The 27,013-nt window shown below is 42.1% G+C and overlaps 2 protein-coding genes across 21 annotated transcripts in view; one reads left to right on the plus strand and one right to left on the minus strand.

Moving 5' to 3' along the window:
* Positions 1 to 27,013, plus strand: part of camk2d1 (calcium/calmodulin-dependent protein kinase (CaM kinase) II delta 1) — a 381,234-nt gene that overhangs the window by 81,112 nt on the left and 273,109 nt on the right. For 9 of the 15 annotated variants that reach the window (XM_056272326.1, XM_056272328.1, XM_056272329.1 and 6 more), the window contains 3 exons: positions 5,234 to 5,309; positions 5,388 to 5,482; positions 5,943 to 6,175. In XM_056272326.1, the coding sequence (XP_056128301.1) occupies positions 5,234 to 5,309; positions 5,388 to 5,482; positions 5,943 to 6,175 (404 nt within the window). Of the gene's footprint in view, positions 1 to 5,233; positions 5,310 to 5,387; positions 5,483 to 5,942; positions 6,176 to 27,013 lie in introns of those variants that run through there. The other 6 variants (XM_056272313.1, XM_056272318.1, XM_056272315.1 and 3 more) reach the window with 1 other exon arrangement.
* The window catches only part of ank2b (ankyrin 2b, neuronal), a 287,922-nt gene continuing 277,769 nt past the window's right edge, over positions 16,861 to 27,013 (minus strand). For 5 of the 6 annotated variants that reach the window (XM_056272303.1, XM_056272304.1, XM_056272305.1 and 2 more), the window contains 3 exons: positions 20,559 to 20,747; positions 19,674 to 19,765; positions 16,861 to 17,413 (listed from right to left, as the gene is read on the minus strand). In XM_056272303.1, the coding sequence (XP_056128278.1) occupies positions 17,203 to 17,413; positions 19,674 to 19,765; positions 20,559 to 20,747 (492 nt within the window). In that variant the 3' untranslated portion in view covers positions 16,861 to 17,202. The remainder of the gene's footprint in view (positions 17,414 to 19,673; positions 19,766 to 20,558; positions 20,748 to 27,013) is intronic. The other variant, XM_056272306.1, reaches the window with a different exon arrangement.

The raw sequence follows: 27,013 nt of genomic DNA on the forward strand, positions 1-27,013 counted from the left end.
ATGGAAGATTAAAGATATTGAAATCTGCCACTGACCGTGGTCTCCACAGCTCCCCAATGACTTCCTTTTATCAGGTATTGCATTTGGATATATATTTAGACACGATCAATAACAATTCTGTCACAGTTTAGTCTGTCAGTCTCTAACTGATCCGTAGGGGTCGGGTTAGTGTAAGTATAAAACCATTATGTCTTTCAAAAGTTTGTGTGTGTGTGTGCTATGAGTGTGTCAGTGAAGTAAATGTGTGTGTGACATGAGTGTCAGTGAAGTAAATGTGTGTGTGACATGAGTGTCAGTGAAGTAAATGTGTGTGTGACATGAGTGTCAGTGAAGTAAATGTGTGTGTGACATGAGTGTCAGTGAAGTAAATGTGTGTGTGACATGAGTGTCAGTGAAGTAAATGTGTGTGTGACATGAGTGTCAGTGAAGTAAATGTGTGTGTGAAATGAGTGTCAGTTAAGTAAATGTGTGTGTGTGTCAGTGAATTAAATGTGTGTGTGAGTGTGTGTGTCAGTGAAGTAAATGTGTCTGTGAGTGTGTGTGTGTCAATGAAGTAAATGTGTGTGTGAGTGTGTGTGTCAGTGAAGTAAATGTGTGACATGAGTATGTCAGTGAAGTACATGTGTGTGTGAGAACAGAATACAGTGCAGGACCTGCTGTGATATACAGTAGTGGAGAAGTGAAGTGTGTGTGTGGGTGTGTGTGTGTGTGTGTGTGTGTGTGTGTGTGTGTGTGTGTGTGTGTGTGTGTGTGTGGGTGTGTGTGTGTGTGTGTGTGAGAGAACAGAATACAGTGCAGGACCTGCTGTGATATACAGTAGTGGAGAGGTGAAGTGTGTGTGTGTGTGTGTGTGTGTGTGTGTGAGAGAACAGAATACAGTGCAGGACCTGCTGTGATATACAGTAGTGGAGAGGTGAAGTGTGTGTGTGTGTGTGTGTGTGTGTGTGTGTGTGTGTGTGTGTGAGAGAACAGAATACAGTGCAGGACCTGCTGTGATATACAGTAGTGGAGAGGTGAAGTGTGTGTGTGTGTGTGTGTGTGTGTGTGTGTGTGTGTGAACAGAATACAGTGCAGGACCTGCTGTGATATACAGTAGTGGAGAGGTGAAGTGTGTGTGTGTGTGTGTGTGTGTGTGTGTGTGTGTGTGTGTGTGTGTGTGTGTGTGTGTGTGTGTGTGTGTGTGTGTGTGTGTGTGTGTGTGTGTGTGTGTGTGTGTGTGTGAGAACAGAATACAGTGCAGGACCTGCTGTGATATACAGTAGTGGAGAGGTGAAGTGTGTGTGTGTGTGTCTGTGTGTGTGTGTGTGTGTGTGTGTGTGTGTGTGTGTGTGTGTGTGTGTGTGTGTGTGAGAACAGAATACAGTGCAGGACCTGCTGTGATATACAGTAGTGGAGAAGTGAACAATAGAGCGACTGATATCATCTTATCACTGAATAACAGCAGTAAACACACGAGCTAAAGCTATAGGGGAACGCTCTGGTGATTTTGTGCTTACCTTATGAGCTATGATTACCTTATAATATCTTGCTTATATCCAACTACAGTGTTCGTCTGCGCTCCCATTGGTTGTCCAAGTATTGTGTTGCTGTTTCTTCTCATTTGCATCAGTAAAATCACCAAACCTCATGGAAAACGAATGACTTCCTGGCCAGTTTCTCTGAGAATCTGTCCCTGTGAGCACACATTACCATGGAAGAAATACAGAAATACAGTTTATTATGATTTATTAACCTGGTTGGACACAGCGAATACAAGCTTCCCACACTCTAATGCCATTCTCTTTCTTGTCTTATTTAGAGTTTGATGAGATAGAGAGTGCTGACATTTTGTCAGCGTCACTAAAGCACTGAAGCGTCTCTGTAACATCTGTTTCGTCTGTAGTTTTGATTGTAAAGGCTCCCTCGAGGTGCGGGTGTGCAACAAGACGTTTAAGGAGCATTAGTGCCCTCTAGTGGCAATACTCCACTGTCAAAGACATGTTCATTTCAGAAAGCACAATTCCACAATCTGACTGACTTATAGTTCACCCAAAAATGACAATTGCTCCATGATTTACTTTAGTTATTTTAGTTGATAAAGTTTAAAATATGGATTTTTTCTTGCACATCTCATCATCTATAATAACTGAGGAATCTGTGAGCTTGCTGTGTTTGGTACAGTATTTTCTCTGGCCTGTGTTAACATCATGTTTACAGACTTAATAATATTTTCACACAAATGACATTTTGGGAAATTATTGAAATAGTTTGTGTGCAAGTTCGGAACAGAGATCGGCCACAATTAAACAAAACAAAAACAGGTAACACTTTATTTTAAGGTGCTTGTAATAAGCAGTAATTAACAGTTAATAAGACACTTATAAAACCTTATAAGATGCATATAAGATGCATATAAGCATTAACTACTTCATATAAGGGTTAATTAAAGGTCCAGGCCCTGAAGAGATCAGGGAAACTACTCCCTCTTGGGAAGGTCAATTTTTAAGGGCCTGGGAGTTTGTGTTACCATTTATGTTTGTCCGGCTGTTCTAAAAGTGCAATGTATTGATACTTGAGAAATTTATTATTTAATTTAATTTATTTATTATCATTAGTTAATGCTTATATGCATCTTATATGCATCTTATAAGGTTTTATAAGTGTCTTATTAACTGTTAATTACTGCTTATTACAAGCACCTTAAAATAAAGTGTTACCCAAAAACATCCATTTGCCGATCCTGTGTTCGAAGCCTGTAAATGAAAGCATATATCCCAGGATTGTTTTCAACTAAGTGTACATTAATGGATGAAGTGGAAAGCTATGGTGCAATACTGGAATGGCTTCTGATTGATTATGTCTGAGTCTCAAACCAGTTTTGATCATCTTGCTCACATTTTAAGCGTTCATTGAGAAGAACCGTCTCAAAAGAGTGAACCTTTCGCCAATCGGGAACGCTAGTTCATATTCTAAACACTTAGAAGTGATGTAGAGTTTAGTGTCACTACACCATGCAAAAAATAGCTTGCGATAGGTTAAGGAAAGTTATCTGCTTTCCAACACTGATTAAACACAATCTGCCAGTTCAGCACGCTATCAGGGATTATTGATAGTGTATTATTGATCAGGGACGTCATGCAAGCCAAAATTCTGGGGGGGGCACAATCTGAGACGTTGCAATTGTTTTCTGACGGGTGATATGGATCATGTTATGAGGGGTCAGGGGGTTTCTCCCCCTGAATTTTTTTTAATTCTGGCTGCTAAACATACCATTTCAATGCAGTTTGGGAGGGACAGAAATACCTTAACGGAGCTAGCAGCAACACATCTGATTCTGAGGACTAAGTTAAAGTATCTATTTTGTAAGTTTATGTAAAGACAGGTTGATGAAAGAACTGTAAGCTCAAATTCAAAAGCTTTTGAAGTCTACTTCATTAAAGCATGTTTACACACACACTTACTGTACACTTAGGCCTACTACACATGAGTTTAAAAACACATTGCAGTTTTTATGTTATGATTTTAAATTGGTATGTGACCTAAGAACGATCTTACATTAAAGGTAGCCTACATAAAGGTGCTGAGGTCTGACTTTGTGGTGCTCTGAAATTAAGTTATTTTAATATTAATATGTGATGAAGGACTTTGAAAGAAGTTTGACAGATTTCAGTGCTGAATAAGGTTAACACTACCCCGTTTATTTGAAAATGGTTAATATTTGACAGAAATGTAAAAAAGTAATCAAATCAAATGCAATATGTATAGCGATCTGTATAACAACTATGCTGTAGGGATTTGGGGGGTAGTCCTACTATGATATTAGACTACATTAAAAGATAATGAATTTCAAACCTGAACCAAACATATTTTTTAATTCAAAGATCAAAGTCTGTCATTAGTCTTTAGTCTGCCAAAAAAAAACCCATTAAAATCATGAACTCAAATGTCATTGTGAAAAAAAAATGTGTTACTGTTATAACAGTGTGTAGGCTAAACCAGACCTTTCAGGCTATAGCCTAACGCTAATCAGCCTTATGGCAAAATTATTATTACAACTAAATTGTCGGTCATTAAATAGGAAAACGAAATAATTTTGTAGATGATTTGCTTTGTGTAGGCCTAACCCGACATCAGACATTATAAGGCCCGGACGAAGTTTTTTTTTGCACACAGTGACGCGACCAATCAATCACTCCTTTAATGCTGCGTTCACACCAGACGCGATAGCGCGTCAAATTCGCGCCTACCGCGTCTAGTTATAGCCTACGCGTGAACACTTTGAATCCATTCGCGCGTCAAGAGCAAATGACGCGCGTAAAAAAACTAAAGTTTAGACTGGCTGCCTGCACATTCACTGTCCTCGCGGCTGCGGCTGCTGGAAGGGGCTGGCTGCAGGACGACTCAACTTCCACGGACAGTTTTTAATATTTTATATCAAGATTTTGCTTTAGTGTAATTTTCGGGACAATTAAGGCCGGTTTCGGGATTCGGGACAACAGCTTAGATTTCGGGACTGTCCCGAATTTTTCGGGACTTCTTCTGGTCATCCTAGGGAGGAAAAATCTGAGGGGGCACGTGTCCCCCCACTTTGAATGGGCATGACGCCACTGTTATTGATACACAATGCAAGAATCATAAAAAGGTTCCTACAGGGCATCCTTAAAATGCAAAACTGGGTTTTATACAATATGAAATCTCTACTCCGTCTTTCTATTTTATGGAAGCGTGTTTCCGCCACAGAATAAAAAATAAAAAAGGCAATTGCGACTTCATCTCACAATTCTGACTTTTTCCTCAAAATTGCGTGATATAAAGTGGCAATTGTGAGAAATAAACTTGCAATTCTGCCTTTTTTCTCAAAATTGCACGTTTATATGACGCATTTCTGACTTTATAACACACATTTGCGACTATATCATGTAAACTCGCAATTGTGAGATAAAAAGTTGCAATTATCTTTTAAAATGTTTGGAAACAACCTTCTATACTATTCGTTATTTGGTCTTTGGTCTTTGAAAAAAAGTTCCTGAACTAAACAACATGCTAAATAATATCCAAAACAATTTACAACTCAACATTTTTGTTTTTATCTCAATAAAGAATGTTGTCAAAAGCTACACAAACAGATTTAAAAGAGCTTTATTGGTTAATCGAACATCACTGGTTGCACTGTATTTTTGTTTAAGATTACGAGTGTGTTTTACACAGTTTTTCACGTTTGTTCTTTGTCTTTTTGTTTGTGTGTGTGCTTTAGCGCGGAAACAGGAGATCATTAAAGTCACGGAGCTGCTGATCGAAGCCATTAATAACGGAGATTTCGAAGCGTACACGTGAGTGTTTTCAGGTCATTGCTTTTCCTTCACTCTGTTAACACTATCTTGTCTTAATATGTTAATAATATCCCACAGGAAGATCTGTGACCCTGGACTGACCTCTTTTGAACCCGAAGCTTTGGGAAACCTGGTGGAGGGGACGGACTTCCACAGGTTCTACTTTGAAAACTGTACGTGATGTTTCATGCTAAAGCAGTGGTTCTCAATCTTGGTCCTAGGGAGCCACTGCTCTGCACATTTGATATGTCTCCTTTATCTGACTCACCCACTTCAGTTAATAAAGCTCTTTCCTAACGAGCTGATGATCTGAATCACGTGTGTTAAATGAGGGAGACAAACTATGCAGAGCAGTGGCTCCCTAGGTCCAGGATTGAGAACCACTGTGCTAAAGGAATCATTTACCTAAACGTCTGTCATCATTTACATCTTCCAATTATCTCTGTCATATATAACTATCTCCAGTTTAAACAGCTGTAAAATAGGGTCAAAAGTATGTCTTTGCTAACAATAGAAGTACATCTAGAACACATTTATCGGTCCAAACACACTGGATGTATGCATGATTGGTTACCTCTATGTGAACCACCATTTTTTATTTCCCTCTAAAGCGTTATTGTGCTTCTGCTCTAGCTCTCTCCAAAGGCCACAAGTCCATCCACACCATCCTGCTGAACCCTCACGTACACCTGATCGGTGAGGACGCCGCGTGCGTGGCGTATATAAGGCTCACCCAATACATGGATGTCAACAATACGCCTCGCACGATGCAGTCGGAGGAAACGCGTGTCTGGCATCGCCGTGACGGAAAATGGCAGAATATCCACTTCCACCGCTCTGGCTCGCCAACTGTGCCCAACAAGTGAGATCTGTGTGTGTGTCTCGAAACTTCCCTGATGAAGAGAGTTTGAGTAGTGTGAATTAGGGCTGCACAATTAATCGCAATGAAACCGCGATTTGGCCAAGGCTGTGATTATTATATGCGCAGTTTGTCAGCGACTGATCGGTAGTAAATGCTCCATCTGAACACCAGAGGGCGTCTCACACACACACACACACGCGCCAAATATCCATCTGAACACCAGAGGGCGTCTCACACACACACACACGCGCCAAATATCTATCTGAACACCAGAGGGCGTCTCACACACACACACACACACGCCAAATATCCATCTGAACACCAGAGGGCGTCTCACACACACACACACACACGCCAAATATCTATCTGAACACCAGAGGGCGTCTCACACACACACACACACGCCAAATATCTATCTGAACACCAGAGGGCGTCTCACACACACACACACACGCCAAATATCTATCTGAACACCAGAGGGCGTCTCACACACACACACACGCCAAATATCTATCTGAACACCAGAGGGCGTCTCACACACACACGCCAAATATCTATCTGAACACCAGAGGGCGTCTCACACACACACACCAAATATCCCTCTGAACACCAGAGGGCGTCTCACACACACACACCAAATATCCCTCTGAACACCAGAGGGCGTCTCACACACACACGCCAAATATCCATCTGAACACCAGAGGGCGTCTCACACACACACACCAAATATCCCTCTGAACACCAGAGGGCGTCTCACACACACACACACACGCCAAATATCTATCTGAACACCAGAGGGCGTCTCACACACACACACCAAATATCCCTCTGAACACCAGAGGGCGTCTCACACACACACACACACACACACGCCAAATATCCCTCTGAACACCAGAGGGCGTCTCACACACACACACACACGCCAAATATCTATCTGAACACCAGAGGGCGTCTCACACACACACACACACGCCAAATATCTATCTGAACACCAGAGGGCGTCTCACACACACACACACACGCCAAATATCCCTCTGAACACCAGAGGGCGTCTCACACACACACACACACACACGCCAAATATCCCTCTGAACACCAGAGGGCGTCTCACACACACACACCAAATATCCCTCTGAACACCAGAGGGCGTCTCAGACACACACACCAAATATCCCTCTGAACACCAGAGGGCGTCTCACACACACACACACGCCAAACATGCCTCTGAACACCAGAGGGCGTCTCACACACACACACACACGCCAAATATCTATCTGAACACCAGAGGGCGTCTCACACACACACACACGCCAAATGTCTATCTGAACACCAGAGGGCGTCTCACACACACACACACACGCCAAATATCTATCTGAACACCAGAGGGCGTCTCACACACACACACACACACACGCCAAATATCTATCTGAACACCAGAGGGCGTCTCACACACACACACACACGCCAAATATCTATCTGAACACCAGAGGGTGCCTCACACACACACACACACACGCCAAATATCAATCTGAACACCAAAGGGCGTCTCACACACACACACGCCAAATATCTATCTGAACACCAGAGGGCGTCTCACACACACACACATACGCCAAATATCTATCTGAACACCAGAGGGCGTCTCACACACACACACACACGCCAAATATCTATCTGAACACCAGAGGGCGTCTCACACACACACACACACGCCAAATATCTATCTGAACACCAGAGGGCGTCTCACACACACACACGCCAAATATCCATCTGAACACCAGAGGGCGCCTCACACACACACACACACACGCCAAATATCTATCTGAACACCAGAGGGCGTCTCACACACACACACACACGCCAAATATCTATCTGAACACCAGAGGGCGTCTCACACACACACACACGCCAAATGTCTATCTGAACACCAGAGGGCGCCTCACACACACACACACACGCCAAATATCTATCTGAACACCAGAGGGCGTCTCACACACACACACACGCCAAATATCCATCTGAACACCAGAGGGCGTCTCACACACACACACACACGCCAAATATCCATCTGAACACCAGAGGGCGCCTCACACACACACACACACGCCAAATATCCATCTGAACACCAGAGGGCGTCTCACACACACACACGTCAAATATCCCTCTGAACACCAGAGGGCGCCTCACACACTCACACACACACGCCAAATATCCATCTGAACACCAGAGGGCGCCTCACACACACACACACACGCCAAATATCTATCTGAACACCAGAGGGCGTCTCACACACACACACACGCCAAATATCCATCTGAACACCAGAGGGCGTCTCACACACACACACACACGCCAAATATCCATCTGAACACCAGAGGGCGTCTCACACACACACACAAACGCCAAATATCTATCTGAACACCAGAGGGCGTCTCACACACACACACACGCCAAATATCCATCTGAACACCAGAGGGCGTCTCACACACACACACACACGCCAAATATCCATCTGAACACCAGAGGGCGTCTCACACACACACACAAACGCCAAATATCCATCTGAACACCAGAGGGCGTCTCACACACACACACGTCAAATATCCCTCTGAACACCAGAGGGCGCCTCACACACTCACACACACACGCCAAATATCCATCTGAACACCAGAGGGCGCCTCACACACACACACACACGCCAAATATCTATCTGAACACCAGAGGGCGTCTCACACACACACACACGCCAAATATCCATCTGAACACCAGAGGGCGTCTCACACACACACACACACGCCAAATATCCATCTGAACACCAGAGGGCGTCTCACACACACACACAAACGCCAAATATCTATCTGAACACCAGAGGGCGTCTCACACACACACACACGCCAAATGTCTATCTGAACACCAGAGGGCGTCTCACACACACACACGCCAAATATCTATCTGAACACCAGAGGGCGCCTCACACACACACACACACCAAATATCTATCTGAACACCAGAGGGCGTCTCACACACACACACGCCAAATATCTATCTGAACACCAGAGGGCGTCTCACACACACACACACGCCAAATGTCTATCTGAACACCAGAGGGCGTCTCACACACACACACACGCCAAATATCTATCTGAACACCAGAGGGCGTCTCACACACACACACACGCCAAATATCCATCTGAACACCAGAGGGCGCCTCACACACACACACACACACGCCAAATATCTATCTGAACACCAGAGGGCGTCTCACACACACACACACACGCCAAATATCTATCTGAACACCAGAGGGCGTCTCACACACACACACATGCCAAATATCTATCTGAACACCAGAGGGCGTCTCACACACACACACACGCCAAATATCTATCTGAACACCAGAGGGCGTCTCACACACACACACATGCCAAATATCTATCTGAACACCAGAGGGCGTCTCACACACACACACACACGCCAAATATCCATCTGAACACCAGAGGGCGTCTCACACACACACACACGCCAAATATCTATCTGAACACCAGAGGGCGCCTCACACACACACACACACACACGCCAAACATGCCCCGCAGAAGTACGATAACACGCATCATTCCAGGAAACCCCTATCGCAGTATCTGAATAAACAGATTGAAACGCTTTGATTAAACATGACTAATAAACACACGACTGCCTTATTCTGTGTGAGAAGCGCATCATCTCACAGAAGGAGCTCGACTCGCGTTATGAAGTTTGGAGTAAAAACATGTTATTAAATGACGTCTTTTGTTGGACAAGAGGTTCATAAATGCTTATGTTTGGAAAGCTGTTTGACGCGTGTTGAGTTTTCAAAAGCGACTCAAACTCGCAGCGTTTACTGAGCCGTGCTTCACTGACAAGCTGCGCATAACAAATCATTTCAAAGTCGCGATAAGCTAACTCGATTTAATTGCGATCGCATGTATATTGCGATCAATCGTGTCTGAATCTAACAATATTTCTGTACTTTTTCAGCTAATGGTGTCCGGAGCACAGCTGAGCTTCATCGAGTGTCCGCCGACCGGGATCTGCAGTTCGCTCTACTGTACGAGTCTTGTTTACATTTACTGCTGGACTTCTAGAATAGAGAGGGTTGAGGCATGTCATATCAGGATTTGTATGCGAGTACATTACATGTATTGAGTATGCTGTTCGCACACTGTACTCATTTATGTGAAAAGCATGTTCTTAATACTCTATACTTTTTTAAAGAATTAATTTTTTTTGTATAACAAAATATATGGAGACGTTTGTTAGTAATCTGTGGTGTTTGGGAACAGGGGGACTGTATATCACAACATAATTATTCAAGTTTTTTTGGTTTTAATAAATGCTGTCAAATCGATTAATCGCGATTAATCGCATCGAACATAAACCTTTGTAAATATAGCATGTGTGTGTTTGTGTTTATACAGTATATACTGTACACACACACACACACACATTTACATACTTGTATGTTAGATGTGATTAATCGCGATTAATCGATTTGACCGCACTAGTTTTAATAAAATTTGTCATTAATGACTAATTCAAAATGGCAGATAATTTACATATTTCTTAAAATGACAAATATGAGCTTGCTTACGGTTTTTAGTGATGTACATTTCGTGAAGTAATGTGAAGTGCTATTTCTGGAGTATTAATGGTTTATTGTTGATAAAACGGAAAGGTTTAGAGTTTTATTTTTATTTCTTTGCTCATTCATTGTCATATATCATACATGTGTGTGTGGAAGAGAATGTAACACACACTATACGACACCACACATGCTCAGATGCTTCTAATGAATTGTGTGAAATTAGATTTGTTGTGTTAGTTTTATCGGGTCGCTGCTTCTCATAAGGGATATTCTCATTTATCTTTTATGAATTGTGCATGACTGTCACTCATAACTTCCTCATACGAGCCTCGGATTCGACAGAAATAGCCAAATCTTTTGAAGATCGTCTTTGCAATGGTCAAGTAGAATACAATAACGTGATACACATATAATTCTGGATTAGCTTTAGTTTCCTCATTTTACAACATTATATCATAATATTACTAGAGGACTTGATAGATTTCTTAATACTTTAGTGTCTAATAAAATGTGTGATTTCTGCAAAATGCTTGTATTGACATTATTTTGATATTATGACCAATTAATTCCAACTAATCTGCATCAAACTGAGGAAGATTGTGCAATAGTTATAGTTATGCCTGATAGTAGGAATATTCTGTTTCGGTTTAGTGGAAAATTAATATTTCATCAATGTTAAGCCTGATTGATTCTTACAGGGACATAACCAGAACTTCATTAGATGATTTAAACAACTTTGCAGATCCAATTAAATGTTTGTATAGCGATTCGTTACTGTAATGTATAGTAATTTGCTTAAGTTATTTAACACAGAATATTTGTTTAATATCTGCTGGTTAACAAAAACATCAGATATAGAGAATGAAAGAGTTTGTTAAGAACGTACACTTTATTGTTTAAAAGTACCTCTTTCAACTACTGGTTTGTTCCTTTTCCTTTTGTTTCGGTGATACGTTTACATTTAGTCATTTAGCAGACGCTTTTATATGCATCCATACATGTGTTTAGTTTTTATACTCTTTTTTTTTTTTGTTTAGTTTGAGCTAAATCTCTCTTTGCTGTAACTCAGCCAAAACATTTGAGAACACGATTTTTTTTCTCTAATATTAATTTCACTAACTTGTAAAGGTCTAATGGGTAAACATGTCATTTAAACTGTGCTTGCATCCACCATCAGTTCATTACTCTTCATTATCCGCTATTTTTGTTTAACTCTATGATTGTGATATAGATGCTACTACTCCAATGTTATCATTGTAAAAGTCCCAGTCAGAAGTCTAGACATACAGATCCTGCTCATACTTTATTATGAATCTGGACATTATTGGTAATGATCATAATGTGGTTTTGATCAACAAACATAATGCTTTAAACAGTATTGGAGGGACTTTACTTTAGGATTTGCTCTAATTTATACGTTTTTTTTTTTGTTTTTTTTTAAAGACCTGAATTTACAATTCATTTCCACCAATGGGAGCTCCAGGATCTTTTTGTTGCGGGTGTCAAAAACTTTTATTTAAGTGCATTAATAACTTCAATATCCTGCATTTATTGCATTTTATTTATTAAATGTGTCAGTTTTACCTTAAAGCTATACATTTACAAGGTCACATTGTAAAGTGTGCACAGTTATTAAATGGGACCCTTTTTACAAGATGTAATATAAGTCTCAGGTGTCCCAGAATGTGTGTGTGAAGTTTCAGCTCGAAATACTCCACAGATCATTTATTACACCATCCTGTAAATGCTCATTTCTGAGTGGAAGGAAAAACGTGCTGTTTTCGTGCATGTGTCTTTAAATGCAAATGAGCTGCTTCTCCCCGCCCCCTATCCAGAAGTGGGTGGAGCCTGTACAATGCAAACTCAATCAAAAACAAACAGATGTTTCAGTTTTTGCCAATCATCTCTATCGCATCGCACTCATGTGACATTGCAGTTCTTCATCATCATGAAAGTTTATTTATTATCTGGCATATCAGTCTAAACTTCTGATATGGTTTGCGCTGAGCGCGCACACACACGAATCACGCGCACAGAAAGCTGGATGTGAGATGGAGCGTCCCGCGAGTATTAAAGTAAGTTCTCTCTCACGTGTCATTGAGCTTACACTGTCAAATACACACACAGTTCACACACACAGTCGACGATGTCTGAGAACGTAATCAGCAGAGGTGGGAGTCACTAAATGCAAGTCAAAGTCAAGTCGCAACTTAGTCATCAAGTCATACCAAGTCGCACACAGGCTACAAATTTTTTTAACTCTGGGACTTTTATTACTTATTTAGACACAGAGGGCTGATGGGTTACAAAAATAAATAAATTAACTTGTGTGTAATAAATAAATTGGCATTAAGAAGCACTTCAAATGCTCTAAAATAAAAATAAATTAAATGAACACAAGTAAACAAGAATTAATAGGCCTACAACTTTTCCCATCTTGTAAAAAAAATAATAAAAAGATATTGCATTCTAAATTAGTACTGTATGACAAAGTTTGTATGTTCTTACTCTAAACATGCAGGTGATTTGATCCCATAACACAAAATATTATATGGAAATTTTAAGAAAACAAATCTAACAATTTAAATGATTTAAACCCGACTATTTTTTTAATACGTGGGTCGTTATAACTGACGTTCTCAACTACTTTCTTTATTACTTGCTCCCAACCGCAACATTTATGTTTTGTCCCGCTCCCGCCCGCAAAAATACTTTTTTTTCTGTAGCCTCCAAATACTTTTAAGTTAGCCTATGTGTCGCCACCATACACATGAGCAAATGCTCCTGATAAATTATTTGTTATTAAAGCATTAACACACAAACCACTGTTAGACATAAAAGCCATAGACAGTATGGATGAATTATTAATGTATTGAATACATTCAAATGATGTTATTTGCAATAATTAAAGAATAATGTAGGCCTAATTATATTTTTACATACATTTATGTGTTATTATTATTTATTTACCTTTCAAAATACTTTATTATTCTTTTCTGAAAAATATAAACAATACAAACAGGGTCTCTAATAAGTGTGAATAAGTGAAAAACCACACGGTCCCTAAATTGAGCTGATGACATACAATAATTAAAGAATAATGTAGTCTAATTATATTTATGTGCTTTAATATTTGTACAGTCCATTTTCGCTGATATATCAGTGTTATTTGCTTTTAAACATTTTTTATTATCATTTTATTCGGAATATAGACCCAAAAGTAACACAATCCCTTTAAAAACGCGAAAAAGAGAAAACCGCACGGTCCCTAAGTTGAGCGTCAATAAGAAGCCAGCAAACGCGGAAGTTCGCGTCATTTAAGGTGGAACGGATAGCGTCAATAAGAAGCTGCGAATAAGAAGCTGGATTCAGCCTCGTCACAAATCATGTGACCTGCATAGCAACCAGCCGCGAAGGGTAAAACAAACCGAAGGCAAAGCCCGAGGCAAATCAAAAAGGTATCTATTCACAGAAGTTTTGCTGTGGATTATGTCAGTTATGGATACTTACGGACTACTTTGTATTAATGATTAATGATATTTGTGTATGCGAATGTATGTCGGTGGTGAAAAGTGAATGTAACGTTAATAAAACACTCATGTAAAGCGCTTTGTGACTAGCTAACGTCACATGTCTGCGAAAGGCGCTAGCAGCTATATGAATACAGATCTTCTTTTATTACAGAATGTCTTATCAATATATAGACAGTCTCCTAGCGCCTGTATTGACCAGGTACCACAGAAAGCTGTCGCTTGTAGGTTTACAATCTTGTCCCTATCGGCATCCTGCTGAGTCCTGGGAGAACAACCCAAAAGCATGACCCAGGCTCGAGTATCCAGACATATATAATTACCTCATCAAATCCCCTGGTATGAACACCACGTCCTACACTTGCTGTCATGTTTAAATACCCATCAAGCATCGATTACATTAACTATGTAATCGATTTTTTATTCATAAAAAAAAACAAAAAAAGAAAACAGTTCATTCAAAAGCACTGTGTTACAAAGTGGCAGTAATGAGCTCAGTCTGTCAGTGGCACAGCTTGTACAATGTCAGTGAGGGACACAGTTTTTTCAAAAAGCCAAAAAAGGCTAACTGCATAAATGTATCTTATTCCCCACACAACTAACGTTAGTGCATTTCATTGTTGCTTTTCAGTGTAGAGCTGCCGACCATTATGCATAGCAATCTCATAACATAGCAACAGAAAATTGAGTGGCCATCTCTGCAGTGGTATTATTTTGTTATTCTTTGATTTGTCCCTCAATTTGTCCATTCATTTGAGATTACATTTCTATTTAGATTTAAAGTAAAATGGTATGTGCATACCCTATATTCACGTGTTGCTTAATGGCGGGCGCTTGTTTGTTTTACCCTTCGCCGCGTTGCTATGCGCGCGCAGTGCATTATGGGAGTAAAAGTCCCGGATGTCCGACCTTGAGAATGGTTTGGCATGACTGCGCGCCCTAATTCCTAAAAAGCTGACATCAGTTCATCGCGATCTCACACATCTCTGTTATTATCAATGAAGCTTTCATAATATGTACACTTTGTTTGTTATAATTCGAGGATTTGCCAGCATACAGAATTCAGCTCTGAACAAAAAGTCCGTTTTGAGCGGTGAGGGGAGTCTATCGTAAATGCTTCTGATTGGCCATTGCGTTCAAGAAATCAACACATATGTTTGTGATTGGCTACATCGCTCAACGCTGCAGACATGTTAGAAAACATCTGGCCTGTAAATCGTTTCTATTTTGTTTTAGTTGTTCTTATTGCTTTTCAGCAACAGATGAATAAAAATTCATTCGTTTTTATGTTTTATTCATAGATATTTCTAGTTTGCGGGAGTCCCGCGAATCGTTTTATTCTCCCTCAACCCGCACACACAGAGTGAGTGCATTACCGCCCGCACTCCCTCTTATGACGAATAAAAAATACACAATAATTGAATTTTTTTTTTTCCCACAAGTCATTTAAAGTAAATAGGCACAAGTCCGAGTCAAGTCTAAAGTCACAAGGAGCAAGTCTAAAGTCAAGTCGAGTCTTTTCAGAGATCTAGTCAAGTAAGTCTCAAGTCCAGAAAATTGCGACTCGAGTCTCCCACCTGTGGTAATCAGCAGGGAAAGAAACCGCATGTGTGTATCAGATCTGTGTATTAAAGGGACAGCAGCGTAATATTAACATTTCATTTTTATTTTACATCATTGCAACAGCAAAAGAAAAAAAAATGAACAAAACTGGCAAACGTTGAACCACTCGTCCTCCCTGTTCTACTGTAAGGAGCGTCACAAACAGATCATAATCATAATCACATTCAGCCATACTTTAAAAAATGGAACAAGACAGAAAATGGGAAAGAATTAAAAATGCATTCATTCATTAGCATGTTTCCAATAAACACAGACATTGTTGCATTGTCTCACACACACACACGCACGCACGCACGCACGCACGCACGCACGCACGCACGCACGCACGCACGCACACACACACACACACACACACACACACACACACACACACACACACACGCACGCACGCACGCACGCACGCACGCACGCACGCACACACACACGCACGCACACACACACACACACGCACGCACGCACGCACACACACACACACGCACGCACACACACACAATAACTGGATGTGTATAATGACAGCATTCTTATTGAACGTTTGAAAACCAAACAATTCCGTCCACATAAACTGATAAATTCTCAATCTAAGTAAAAACCATTCAGAAGCATTCTGGGATTAAGAAAGACTACAGCGTGATATTTATTGGTGGCTTTTAAATCTCAGTATAAATACATAGCCAGTTATTATTCAGATATCTGATCGCTTGCACTTGATTAACTGCGGTTACAGACTCACATGCCTCAAAGATATTCAGATGATGTGAGATTTTAAGCAAGTAATCGGACATGTTTTTAAAGACAGTCGTGATGCAGTCGCACAGCAGTTACAGGAGACAGAAGAGTATATGAAAGAGTTTCAACAAAGTCCAGTATTTACAAATGTCCTGGTTTGACATCGAGCTCGGCATCAGTCATTTTTCATTATGTTTAGTTCTGCTTCTACAATAACACAGCAACCAAAATGAAACACACACACACACACACACACACACACAAAACATCTACGTTTTCATACAATTCACTCAGCAATTCGTAAGGAAACACTATCTTTGGTCACAAAATGAGAAAATAAATTTAGTCAGGAAAATAAGAAAGACATTCAGCCATAAAGCGGTTAAAATGTTTACATTATTTGCCATGAATGAGAAGATCAAGCAATAATTAATAAGAAAAGATCAAATGGGATCTGGGAGCGAGTGAAGAATCATTTAGCGTGCGTAGAGAGGCCTACAGACGTCAACCAGCCGGAGTGTGTGTGAAGGGTTACTGTTCGTCCTGCTCTCCGGCGTCCGGCTCCGGCGTACAGTAGCGCTGAAGCAGCCGGTGCAGGTGCTCCTGGAGGTCGTGGGGTCGCGGGAGGTCGTGGGGTCGCGGGACGTCCAGCGTGTCCTCCAGCCGCTCCAGGTGCGTTTGTTTGGTTTGGCCGTCCTTCACCACCGTTCGCTTCTGGGTGCGTGTCTTATGCATGCGGGTCCTACAAATCAACACATCACAGTCACGACACCTGGGAACACCTGGGACAGCAACATAGTGTCGGCACAGATCCGGCCCACATCCGGAACACATGGATTCCACGCGGCCCAGATGTGGGCCGGATCTGGGCCGACACTATGTTGCTGTCTGGGAAATGGAATGATTAGTTTATCAATCCTTTAGTTACACTCTCCACATATTAAAGAGGCCATGTTATACCCTTGATGTTATTTTTGGGCTCTACTAGAACAGGTTATCATGCTTGAATGTTTATTTCCCAGACAACAACACTGTGGCGGCCCAGATCCGGCCCACATCCGGTACACATGGATTGCACACGGCCCAGATGTGGGCCGGATCTGGGCCGACACTATGTTGCTGTCTGTGTTCTCCTCTCTTCCCAGTCTGTCAGTAACGCTCTGTTTACTTCCTGTCTCTATGAAGCCCCTCCTTCTGAAAGCCCCACACTGTGCTCTGATTGGTCGGCTGGAGCAGTGTTTTGTGATTGGTCGATCGTTTTGAGTGTTTTTGAGAAATGTCCCGCCCCTTACCATAACCGCCAGTTTAACACACTACTAAATAACTCAACCAGGCCCCGCCCCTTTATTCTGCATATGAATTATTATAATGAGGAATATTGTGACTTGTTCGTTCCCGGAAGAAACTCAAGACTACAATGGAGGCGTTTCAGGAGTTCAGAACTTTGTAAAGGTTTTTCATGCTCAAACTGCAACTTTACACACTAAATAGATAATAATAAGTCCTCTTTAAAAGCCTTACTGAACAATCCTACCTTAGTGTGATCTGCGATCCCAGACAGCAACATAGTGTCGGCCCAGATCCGGCCCACATCCGGGTCGTGTGGAATCCAGATGTGGGCCGACACTGTGCTGCTGTCTGGGATATTATTACACAAGCTTTCTTAATGTAAGACTATGGAAGTCATATGTGTTTGGACAGTTTTAAATGACATGACACAAAAATACGGTAGCATGTTGTTGCCGAGGAAATAATAGCGTTATGGTAAATTAATGTTACCAATTTACCTTTAATTAATTTATGCATGAACTCAGGTCAGAATAGAGGCGACAGTCACTAAATAGTTTACTAAAGACCGCCATATAGGATGTTGATGTGCACAATTCTCATAATGAGCAAGACTTTCAAATATAAAGAATTATCGGTTATCGGTTTCAGCCAAAATCTTCATATCGCTCCATCCCTAAATTAAATTTCAAGAATGCATTCAGTACACTAAGCTAATAACTGTTTTCAGCCTGAGAAATACACCAACAGGAATTTGTTTGTTCCCAGACAGCAACATAGTGTCGGCCCACATCCGGTACACATGGATTTCACACGAGCCAGATCTCAGCCGACACTATGTTGCTGTCTGGGAACAAACAAATTCCTGTTGGTGTAAGCTAATAACTGTTTTCAGCCTGAGAAATAGTGTACTGAATGCATTCGTGAAATTTAATTTAGGGATGCAGCGATATGAACATATTTGAAAGCCGATAACCGATATATTGGCCGATAAATCTAAATCAGAATGTTTATATAATTTTTGAGAGCCTGATTACAAAAAGTCTCACCATTAAAAGCCACGTCTCAATCACACAATTATAATGAGGCTCTCATTATAGTTTTATGTAGCCGATATGACCACAGCACTTTACTGTATTTTCCTTTTTTGAAGTGATATCAATCATATTTCAAGCAACTCAAACCCTCATGTTGAACAGTGCGCATCTGAAGCGTCTCAGCTGAAGGAAATAATACACTATTTATCGGCTTTAATATATCGGCCAAATTTTCTTATCGGGCCGATAACGATAACATTAAAAATGAACATATATCGGCCGATACCGATATGGTGACCGATATATCGTGCATCCCTAGTTTAATTGCTTTGAAAATCTTCTATTTGATGTTTGATGCAGAGCGAACAGTAACCAGTGGAGCAAAGAGTGGAGTGAGTACAGTAACGTGTTAGTAAGCAGTTTAGTTTGGTTAATAACACACACACACACACATGCCTCTACAATGCCTTCTTGACCGGCACGGCCTCTTATGTTTTAAAATGCCAATGTTTCTGGTTTAGCATCAACTTTGAGTAAATGGTGAAAACTCAAGCAGCGGATAAAGACATCCGTCGTCTTAAGAAATGCATTATGTTGCAACACTTGGTGGATTTAGGTATTATTAACTGCTTTTTTATTATCATCACACCATTCCCCTAATCTGTTAACCGTCCAGACCTTCTGACCACTGATCCGTCCTCTTTCACCGTCTCTCTCTCTACTAAATGAGGCAGGTGCACTTTCCCAAAGCTTCCTACATAGCTCAAAGCCTAGACATACGAGAGAGAAATCACTCATTTAATAGCACTCACAGTTCAGCAGTGAACACTAGTGGTGAGACACGTCCTGAAGCTTCGAATCCTTTGTGAATCATTTGTTCTGAACCAGTGATTTGGAGCGAGTATCAAACTGCCAAAGTCACATGATTACAGTAAACGAGGCTTCGTTACAGTGTCATTGTTTCGAAACGTTTTCCGATGTCAATGATTCGCCGCTAGAGGGCGATGATCTCTGTGAACTCATGAACCGGTGTCTATGTATGATTTTTACCTGATCTCGGATCAGTTTTATACATTTGTAGACATTTACTGACACATTTATATAATAATAATTTTTATATAATATTATATAAAAGAAGAGTTGTAGTTAAAAGTCTCTTACTGGTCTGGTTAACCAAGCTCTCCATTAAACTACAACTTAATAAAATAACTCATATTATAGAGACTCTCCATATTTAATGTTATCAGATGATTTGTTAATAGATGACGGCTTCAATGAAACTGTATTTGGTTTGTAAAAGCTGTTTTTCTGCATGTTTTGAATGAGTTTCCGCTGCATTTACACAGTTCTGACCAGCAGGGGTCGCCAAACAGTGAATCATTTAGCGAGTCAATTGATTCAAAGCTTCAAAACCCCGTCACTAGTGACCACTCTGAACTTGAGCTAGTGGTACAAAAAATAATATTTACTGTACTATTAACTATTGACCAAAAGGACATTTGGAAACCACCCATAAACATATTCCAAATGTCATTGCATTAGATAACAACCAAATATCGAGACCTTTTCAAAGTCGTCTTGGGCTGACGGGAGATCCGATGAGAGCGAAGGGTCCCCGATGAGTTTCTCCAGGCGTTCCCCTTGCACTACCATGGTTTTGACGACCTTGCTGACCTTCCGACCTTGGACGGGCTCGTCCTCGAACTCAGAAGCCGTCGCCCCGGTGTACGAGAAGGGTTCAGAGAAGGTCACCTGAAATGAGACGTCAAACGATTAGCATTGCCTTTATAGAGGAGGCCTATACGATTATGAGCAACGTACTGTACAGTGCATTCCAGATATACTGTACATCAGTTCAGGAATTGAACTCAAATTTGTGTTCCCTTTTGTTGTACTAAAATATTGGTCATAAAGCAACATAAAGCTGATTCTGTATTAACTCATACTTGTTCTCATTAAACGCCTCAATAGTTTGCGTCCACATCAACAACAGAACAAACCGCGAGCAGAATGCTATTGAAGAGTTAGGATGTATAAATGTATCACTTAATTTAATACATAAATTCAATATTTGTGTCTGTAAGTGAAGCGAAGTGGATAAACGAACAGTGAAATGAACAGAAACACATATTAACTTCAACATAAAAATGACTAAAGGCCCGTTCACACCAAGATAACTATATTAGCGTTCACAACAAGATAACTATATTAGCGTCACACCAAGATAACCATATTAGCGTTCACACCAAGATAACTATATTAGCGTTCACACCAAGATAACTATATTAGCGTTCACACCAAGATAACTATATTAGCGTTCACACCAAGTTCACACCAAGATAACTATATTAGCGTTCACACCAAGTTCACACCAAGATAACTATATTAGCGTTCACACCAAGATTACTATATTAGCGTTCACACCAAGTTCACACCAAGATAACTATATTAGCGTTCACACCAAGATAACTATATTAGCGTTCACACCAAGATAATTATATTAGCGTCACACCAAGATAACTATATTAGCGTCACACCAAGATAACTATATTAGCGTTCACACCAAGATAACGTTTCAGGTTATGTATGTAACCCTGGTTCCCTGAGAGGGAACGAGACGCTGCGTCGATACGCGGTGGGAACGCCCCTGCGTGATTGCGTCGTGAGGCACGTGTATAATCAGTCCAATGGAGAGACGAGACGTCATAGGCGGGTGACGTCATCGACCAGGAAACTATAAAGCACCTCTGAAAACAGATAGGTCGAAGCAAGTCGATCACAGGCATGCAGGGAGTATGGCAGGGCGACGCAGCGTCTCGTTCCCTCTCAGGGAACCAGGGTTACATACGTAACCTGAGACGTTCCCTTACAAGGGAACTTCGAGCTGCGTCGAGACGCGGTGGGAACCCTATACCCACGACGCCATATGACAAATGCCTGTTCTGTGTGAAGTCCTTGCGCACACAAAAAAGCAAGCACCCTAGACCCCGGAGTGGAGCCTAGATCCAAGTCATAGCCTTTGAGGCAGCCATACTCCTAGTATCTTGGTCAGACGCCTCACAGTGCCACGAAGGAAACGTACTACAGGGTGTCTCCCCAAGGATACACCACTTAAAGGGACATGGTAAGCAGCTAAGCCTGCCATGTAAACCTTTAGTGTGGAGGGGGATAGACCTGCGGAGAAACGCTCCTGCAGGAACTCCAGCACTGCAACCACAGGGCAGATAACTGGGTCCAGCTGGTGCTCTCCGCACCAGGAAGTAAACAATTTCTACTTCAAGGTGTAGAGTTTCCTCGTGGAGGGAGCTCTGGAGTTTAGGGTGGTCTCAACAACCTCAGTTGAGAGACCTGAACTTATGAGCTGGGCCCCCTCAGAGGCCAAGCCCAAAGTTTCCACAATTCTGGGCGGGGGGAAGGATCAACCCGCTCGACTGAGAGAAAAAGTCCACCCGAGCGGAATCTCCAGAGGAGAGCCGTCGAGGAGAGACTCTCGGTCCGAGAACCATACTCAGGCCTGCCAACACGGGGCTAATAACAGAAGAAGGGCCCGTCCCGGCGAACTCTCTCCAGAACACCCTGGAGCAGAGAGATCGGGGGAAATGCGTACAGACGTGACCTCGGCCACGTCTGCATCATAGCGTCCAGCCCCAGAGGAGCTGGCTGACTGAGTGAGAACCATAGTGTACAGTGTGTGTTCTCTAAGATGCAAAGAGGTCTACTTCTGCTCGACCAAAGTTTTTCACAGGAGTTCCACCACCTCGGGGTGGAGTCTCCATTCCCCGGGCCTCTGCCCCTGCCTCGACAGGATGTCTGCTCCTGGATTATGTAAGAGACCACCGACGTGTTGTCTGTGCAGACAAGCACATGGTGACCTCTCAGGTCTGGCAGGAAGTGCTTGAGAGAGATCGAAACACCACCATCATTTCTAGCCGATTTATGTGCCAAGAAAGTAGATGGTCCTGCCAAAGACCTTTCGCCGAGCGACCACTCATGATCGCCCCCCCAACCTGTGAGGGAAGCATCCGTCGATAGCTACACGTCGACAAGAAGCCCCCAGCACTGGGCCTAGGGCGAGGAACCAAGGTTTGTTCCACATGACTAAGGAACATAGGCATCGCCGCGTGACCTTGATCATGCGAAACGGATTTCCCCTCGGAGAAACCCCTTGGTCCTGAGCCACCACTGCAGGGGTCTCATGTACAGGAGGCCAAAAGTTATTACGTTGGACGCAGCTGCCATGAGACCCACCAGTCTCTGAAACTGTTTAGCAGTGAGTGACTGGCCTAGTTTTACCTAGGCCGAAGAGAAGAACCCGATATTGGTACACTTCGCCCCCGAAAGCGAACCTCAGGGACTTCCAGTGTGGAGGACGGATGGCTACATGGAAGGACGCGTCCTTCCATCTATCGTGACAAACCAGTCCTCGGACTGAATCTGTGACACAATCTGTTTGAAATGTAAGCATCCAACCTTCTTTGGAACAATGAAGTAACGGCTGTAAACCCCTGACTCCCTACTGGGAGGAGGAACCCTTTCTATAGCCTACTTTCGCAGAAGAGTCTGTACTTCTTGCTCCATTGCCAGAGCCTGCTCGGGGTCCACCACGTAGGGAGGACCCCTAGAAATCTAGGCGGAAGAACCGAACTGGATTCTGAAACCATTTCTATAGTGAGCAGGACCCAATGAGATATATTTGGCAGTAGCTTACACGCTGCCAGAAAATCTACTAAGGGGACCAGTCTCTCGAGACTGGCCTCTGGTATTGGTCGAACAGCCACTTCGGTGCCCTGTAACGGCGAACCGGCAGGGAACAACCGAACTGGCAGTGCTGCGACCCTCCTCAGAGAGTCGCTTCCCAGGAATGATAACATAACCAGAGCCTGCTCGGGGTCTACCACCGTAGGGAGGACCCCTAGAAATATGCGTGGATGAGAACCGAACTGAGTTCTGTAACCCTTTTCTATAGTGAGCAGGACCCAACGAGATATATTTGGCAGTAGCTTCCACGCTGCCAGAAAATCTACTAAGGGGACCAGTCTCTGGACGCTGACACCTCGGTGCCCTGAACGGCGAATCGGCAGGGAACAACCGAACTGGCAGCGCTGCGACCCTCCTCAGAGAGTCGCCCCCCAGAGGCACCGAGGAGACACGGATTCTCGAACCCGTCTCTGCCCGGAGGGGGCCACCCTCAGAAGCCAGATAGCCTCGGCATCAGGACTTCTTCTTCTAACGACTATCCTCAGATATGTCTTATCCAAAAATTACTATGTCTGAGACTACTAAAAGGAACCAGCCTCTCGAAACTGGTCTCTAGTATAGCTTGAGAAGCCAATCCGGCGTCCTGAAACGGATGACCGGCAGGAAATAACCGAACTGACCCCTCTTAAACCCCCCTTCTGCGAGTCAGACACTGAGACTAGAACTCGCTGGAGGGCACCGAAGGGAGATGTGCACCATATAATGAGGTGTTATCCATTTCCTCTTGGGAACAACCATTTATTTCCTCAGAAATAAATGACTCCTCAAAGATCAGATGAATACATATTTAATTTTCTCAATTAAATGCAGCCAAATATCAACCAGACAAGTAGAAACGGTCTGGATGAAAAATCTTAAAGCTGAATAGTATATTAATATAGACATCTAACTCCAAGGAAGAGATGAGTAGCTATATATTTAATTTTCTCAAAAATTAAATGCAGCCAAATATCAACCAGACAAGTAGAAACGGTCTGAATGAAAAAGCTGAATAGTAGCCTAGAAATACAGACATTTAACTCAAAGATTAGATGAGTAGGCCTACATATTTAATTTTCTCAAATTAAATGCAGCCAAATATCAACCAGACAAGTAGAAACGGTCTAGTTTAAAGGCTGAATATAGTGTATTAATATAGACCTCATATTATAATCTCAAACAATAAAGAATACAAAATTAGTTTTCAAACAATCATAAGAGAACGAGAGAAAGGGAAATTTCCCGTCTACTCAGTTCCCTGTGCATATTAGCTACCATTTATCTACACGTTGCCTCAGCAAACGTGAGAAGAGCCACTTTATTATGCAGATATGCAGACCCATAAATAATAATCACGCGCTGCCTCGGCAAGCGCGCGATCTGAGCCATAGATTCTTATTGTAGAGATGCAGACCCATAATCTACGCGCTGCCTCGGCAAACGCGAGATCCGAGCCACGACTCTTATGCAGCCCGTAATCTACGCACTGCCTCGGCACACGCGAGATCCGAGATCGAGTCACAGAATCTTTATTGCAGACCCGTAATCTATGCGCTACCTCAGCAAACACGTAGATCCGAGCCAAATCTTTATTGACTTTCTTCCCTCGAGAAGAAAGCCAACAAGAGCAGAGCTAAAACTCTCGATAGTGCATATGTTACACGTCGGGAATTTATGAATGAACACCGTCAGACCCAATTTACTAGAGCTGACCGTGCATGCTCCACTCTAAAACAGACAACACATGAATCGCGTGTGTCCCCACTGGTAATGAAGCGAGGGCAGGGACGAACACACGATCCAAGGCTGTTTGCTCTCCAAACTCCTGTCTAATATATATATATGCTTGTGGACAAACAACAATAAATAGACAGAGACAAGATCACACAGAACGCTTGCTGAAGGCATAGAAGCTGGCGCGGTCTGTTTTCAGAGGTGCTTTATAGTTTCCTGGTCGATGACGCCTATGACGTCTCGTCTCTCCATTGGACTGATTATACACGTGGTTCACGACGCAATCACGCAGGGGCGTTCCCACCGCGTCTCGACGCAGCTCGAAGTTCCCTTGAAAGGGAACTATATTAGCGTCACACCAAGATAACTATATTAGCGTTCACACCAAGATAACTATATTAGCGTCACACCAAGATAACTATATTAGCGTTCACACCAAGATAACTATATTAGCGTTCACACCAAGATAACTATATTAGCGTTCACACCAAGATAACTATATTAGCGTCACACCAAGATAACTATATTAGCGTCACACCAAGATAACTATATTAGCGTCACACCAAGATAACTATATTAGCGTTCACACCAAGATAACTATATTAGCGTCACACCAAGATAACTATATTAGCGTCACACCAAGATAACTATATTAGCGTCACACCAAGATTACTATATTAGCGTCACACCAAGATAACTATATTAGCGTTCACACCAAGATAACTATATTAGCGTCACACCAAGATAACTATATTAGCGTCACACCAAGATAACTATATTAGCGTTCACACCAAGATAACTATTTAGCGTCACACCAAGATAACTATATTAGCGTCACACCAAGATAACTATATTAGCGTCACACCAAGATAACTATATTAGCGTTCACACCAAGATAACTATATTAGCGTTCACACCAAGATAACTATATTAGCGTCACACCAAGATAACTATATTAGCGTCACCAGGGGCGTCACTAGGCCCTTTTTAGGGGGGCTTCAGCCAAGCTTCTGCCAAGCCCCCCTAAAAATGTGAGATTAATGTAGGCTACACAAATTCGTGTTCGCTTCAGTCTTGTTATAATCAGATTCAGCACATTCTCAATCCACAGCTGCGCCGTGCAGAGAGCACGTCAGAAACAGAGGACAGGGTGTGTGTGTTCATTTGTGTGTTCATCTGAGCCTCATTGGTCTGTCACTGCTCGTCAATGTCAGAGACGACCAATCAAATCAAAGTAGGCGGGCTTTATGTTCACAGACGCTGCTGAGCGCGAATTTTAACAGTGCGACACGACCATTTTTTACAGTCTATGGACTCGACGCGTACGGTCAAGTGCGAGATAAGATGTAAGTAGCTAAACTTAACATTTCATATTTTACTTTTTTTAGGTCATAAATGTTAAACGAATGTCAAAAAATAATCAGGCAAACTAATATAGTTTTGTCTAATTTCGCCATTTTGAACTGAAAATAGGCCTATACACTCATGTAGCTCATGTAATGTAATAATTAGTTTACAAGAAACATTAACAAAGCCGTTTTCATCAT

The sequence above is a fragment of the Rhinichthys klamathensis genome, unplaced genomic scaffold (assembly GCF_029890125.1).
Source record: "Rhinichthys klamathensis goyatoka isolate OS25496 unplaced genomic scaffold, OSU_Roscu_1.1 h1tg000334l_1, whole genome shotgun sequence".
Classification (NCBI taxonomy): domain Eukaryota; kingdom Metazoa; phylum Chordata; class Actinopteri; order Cypriniformes; family Leuciscidae; genus Rhinichthys; species Rhinichthys klamathensis.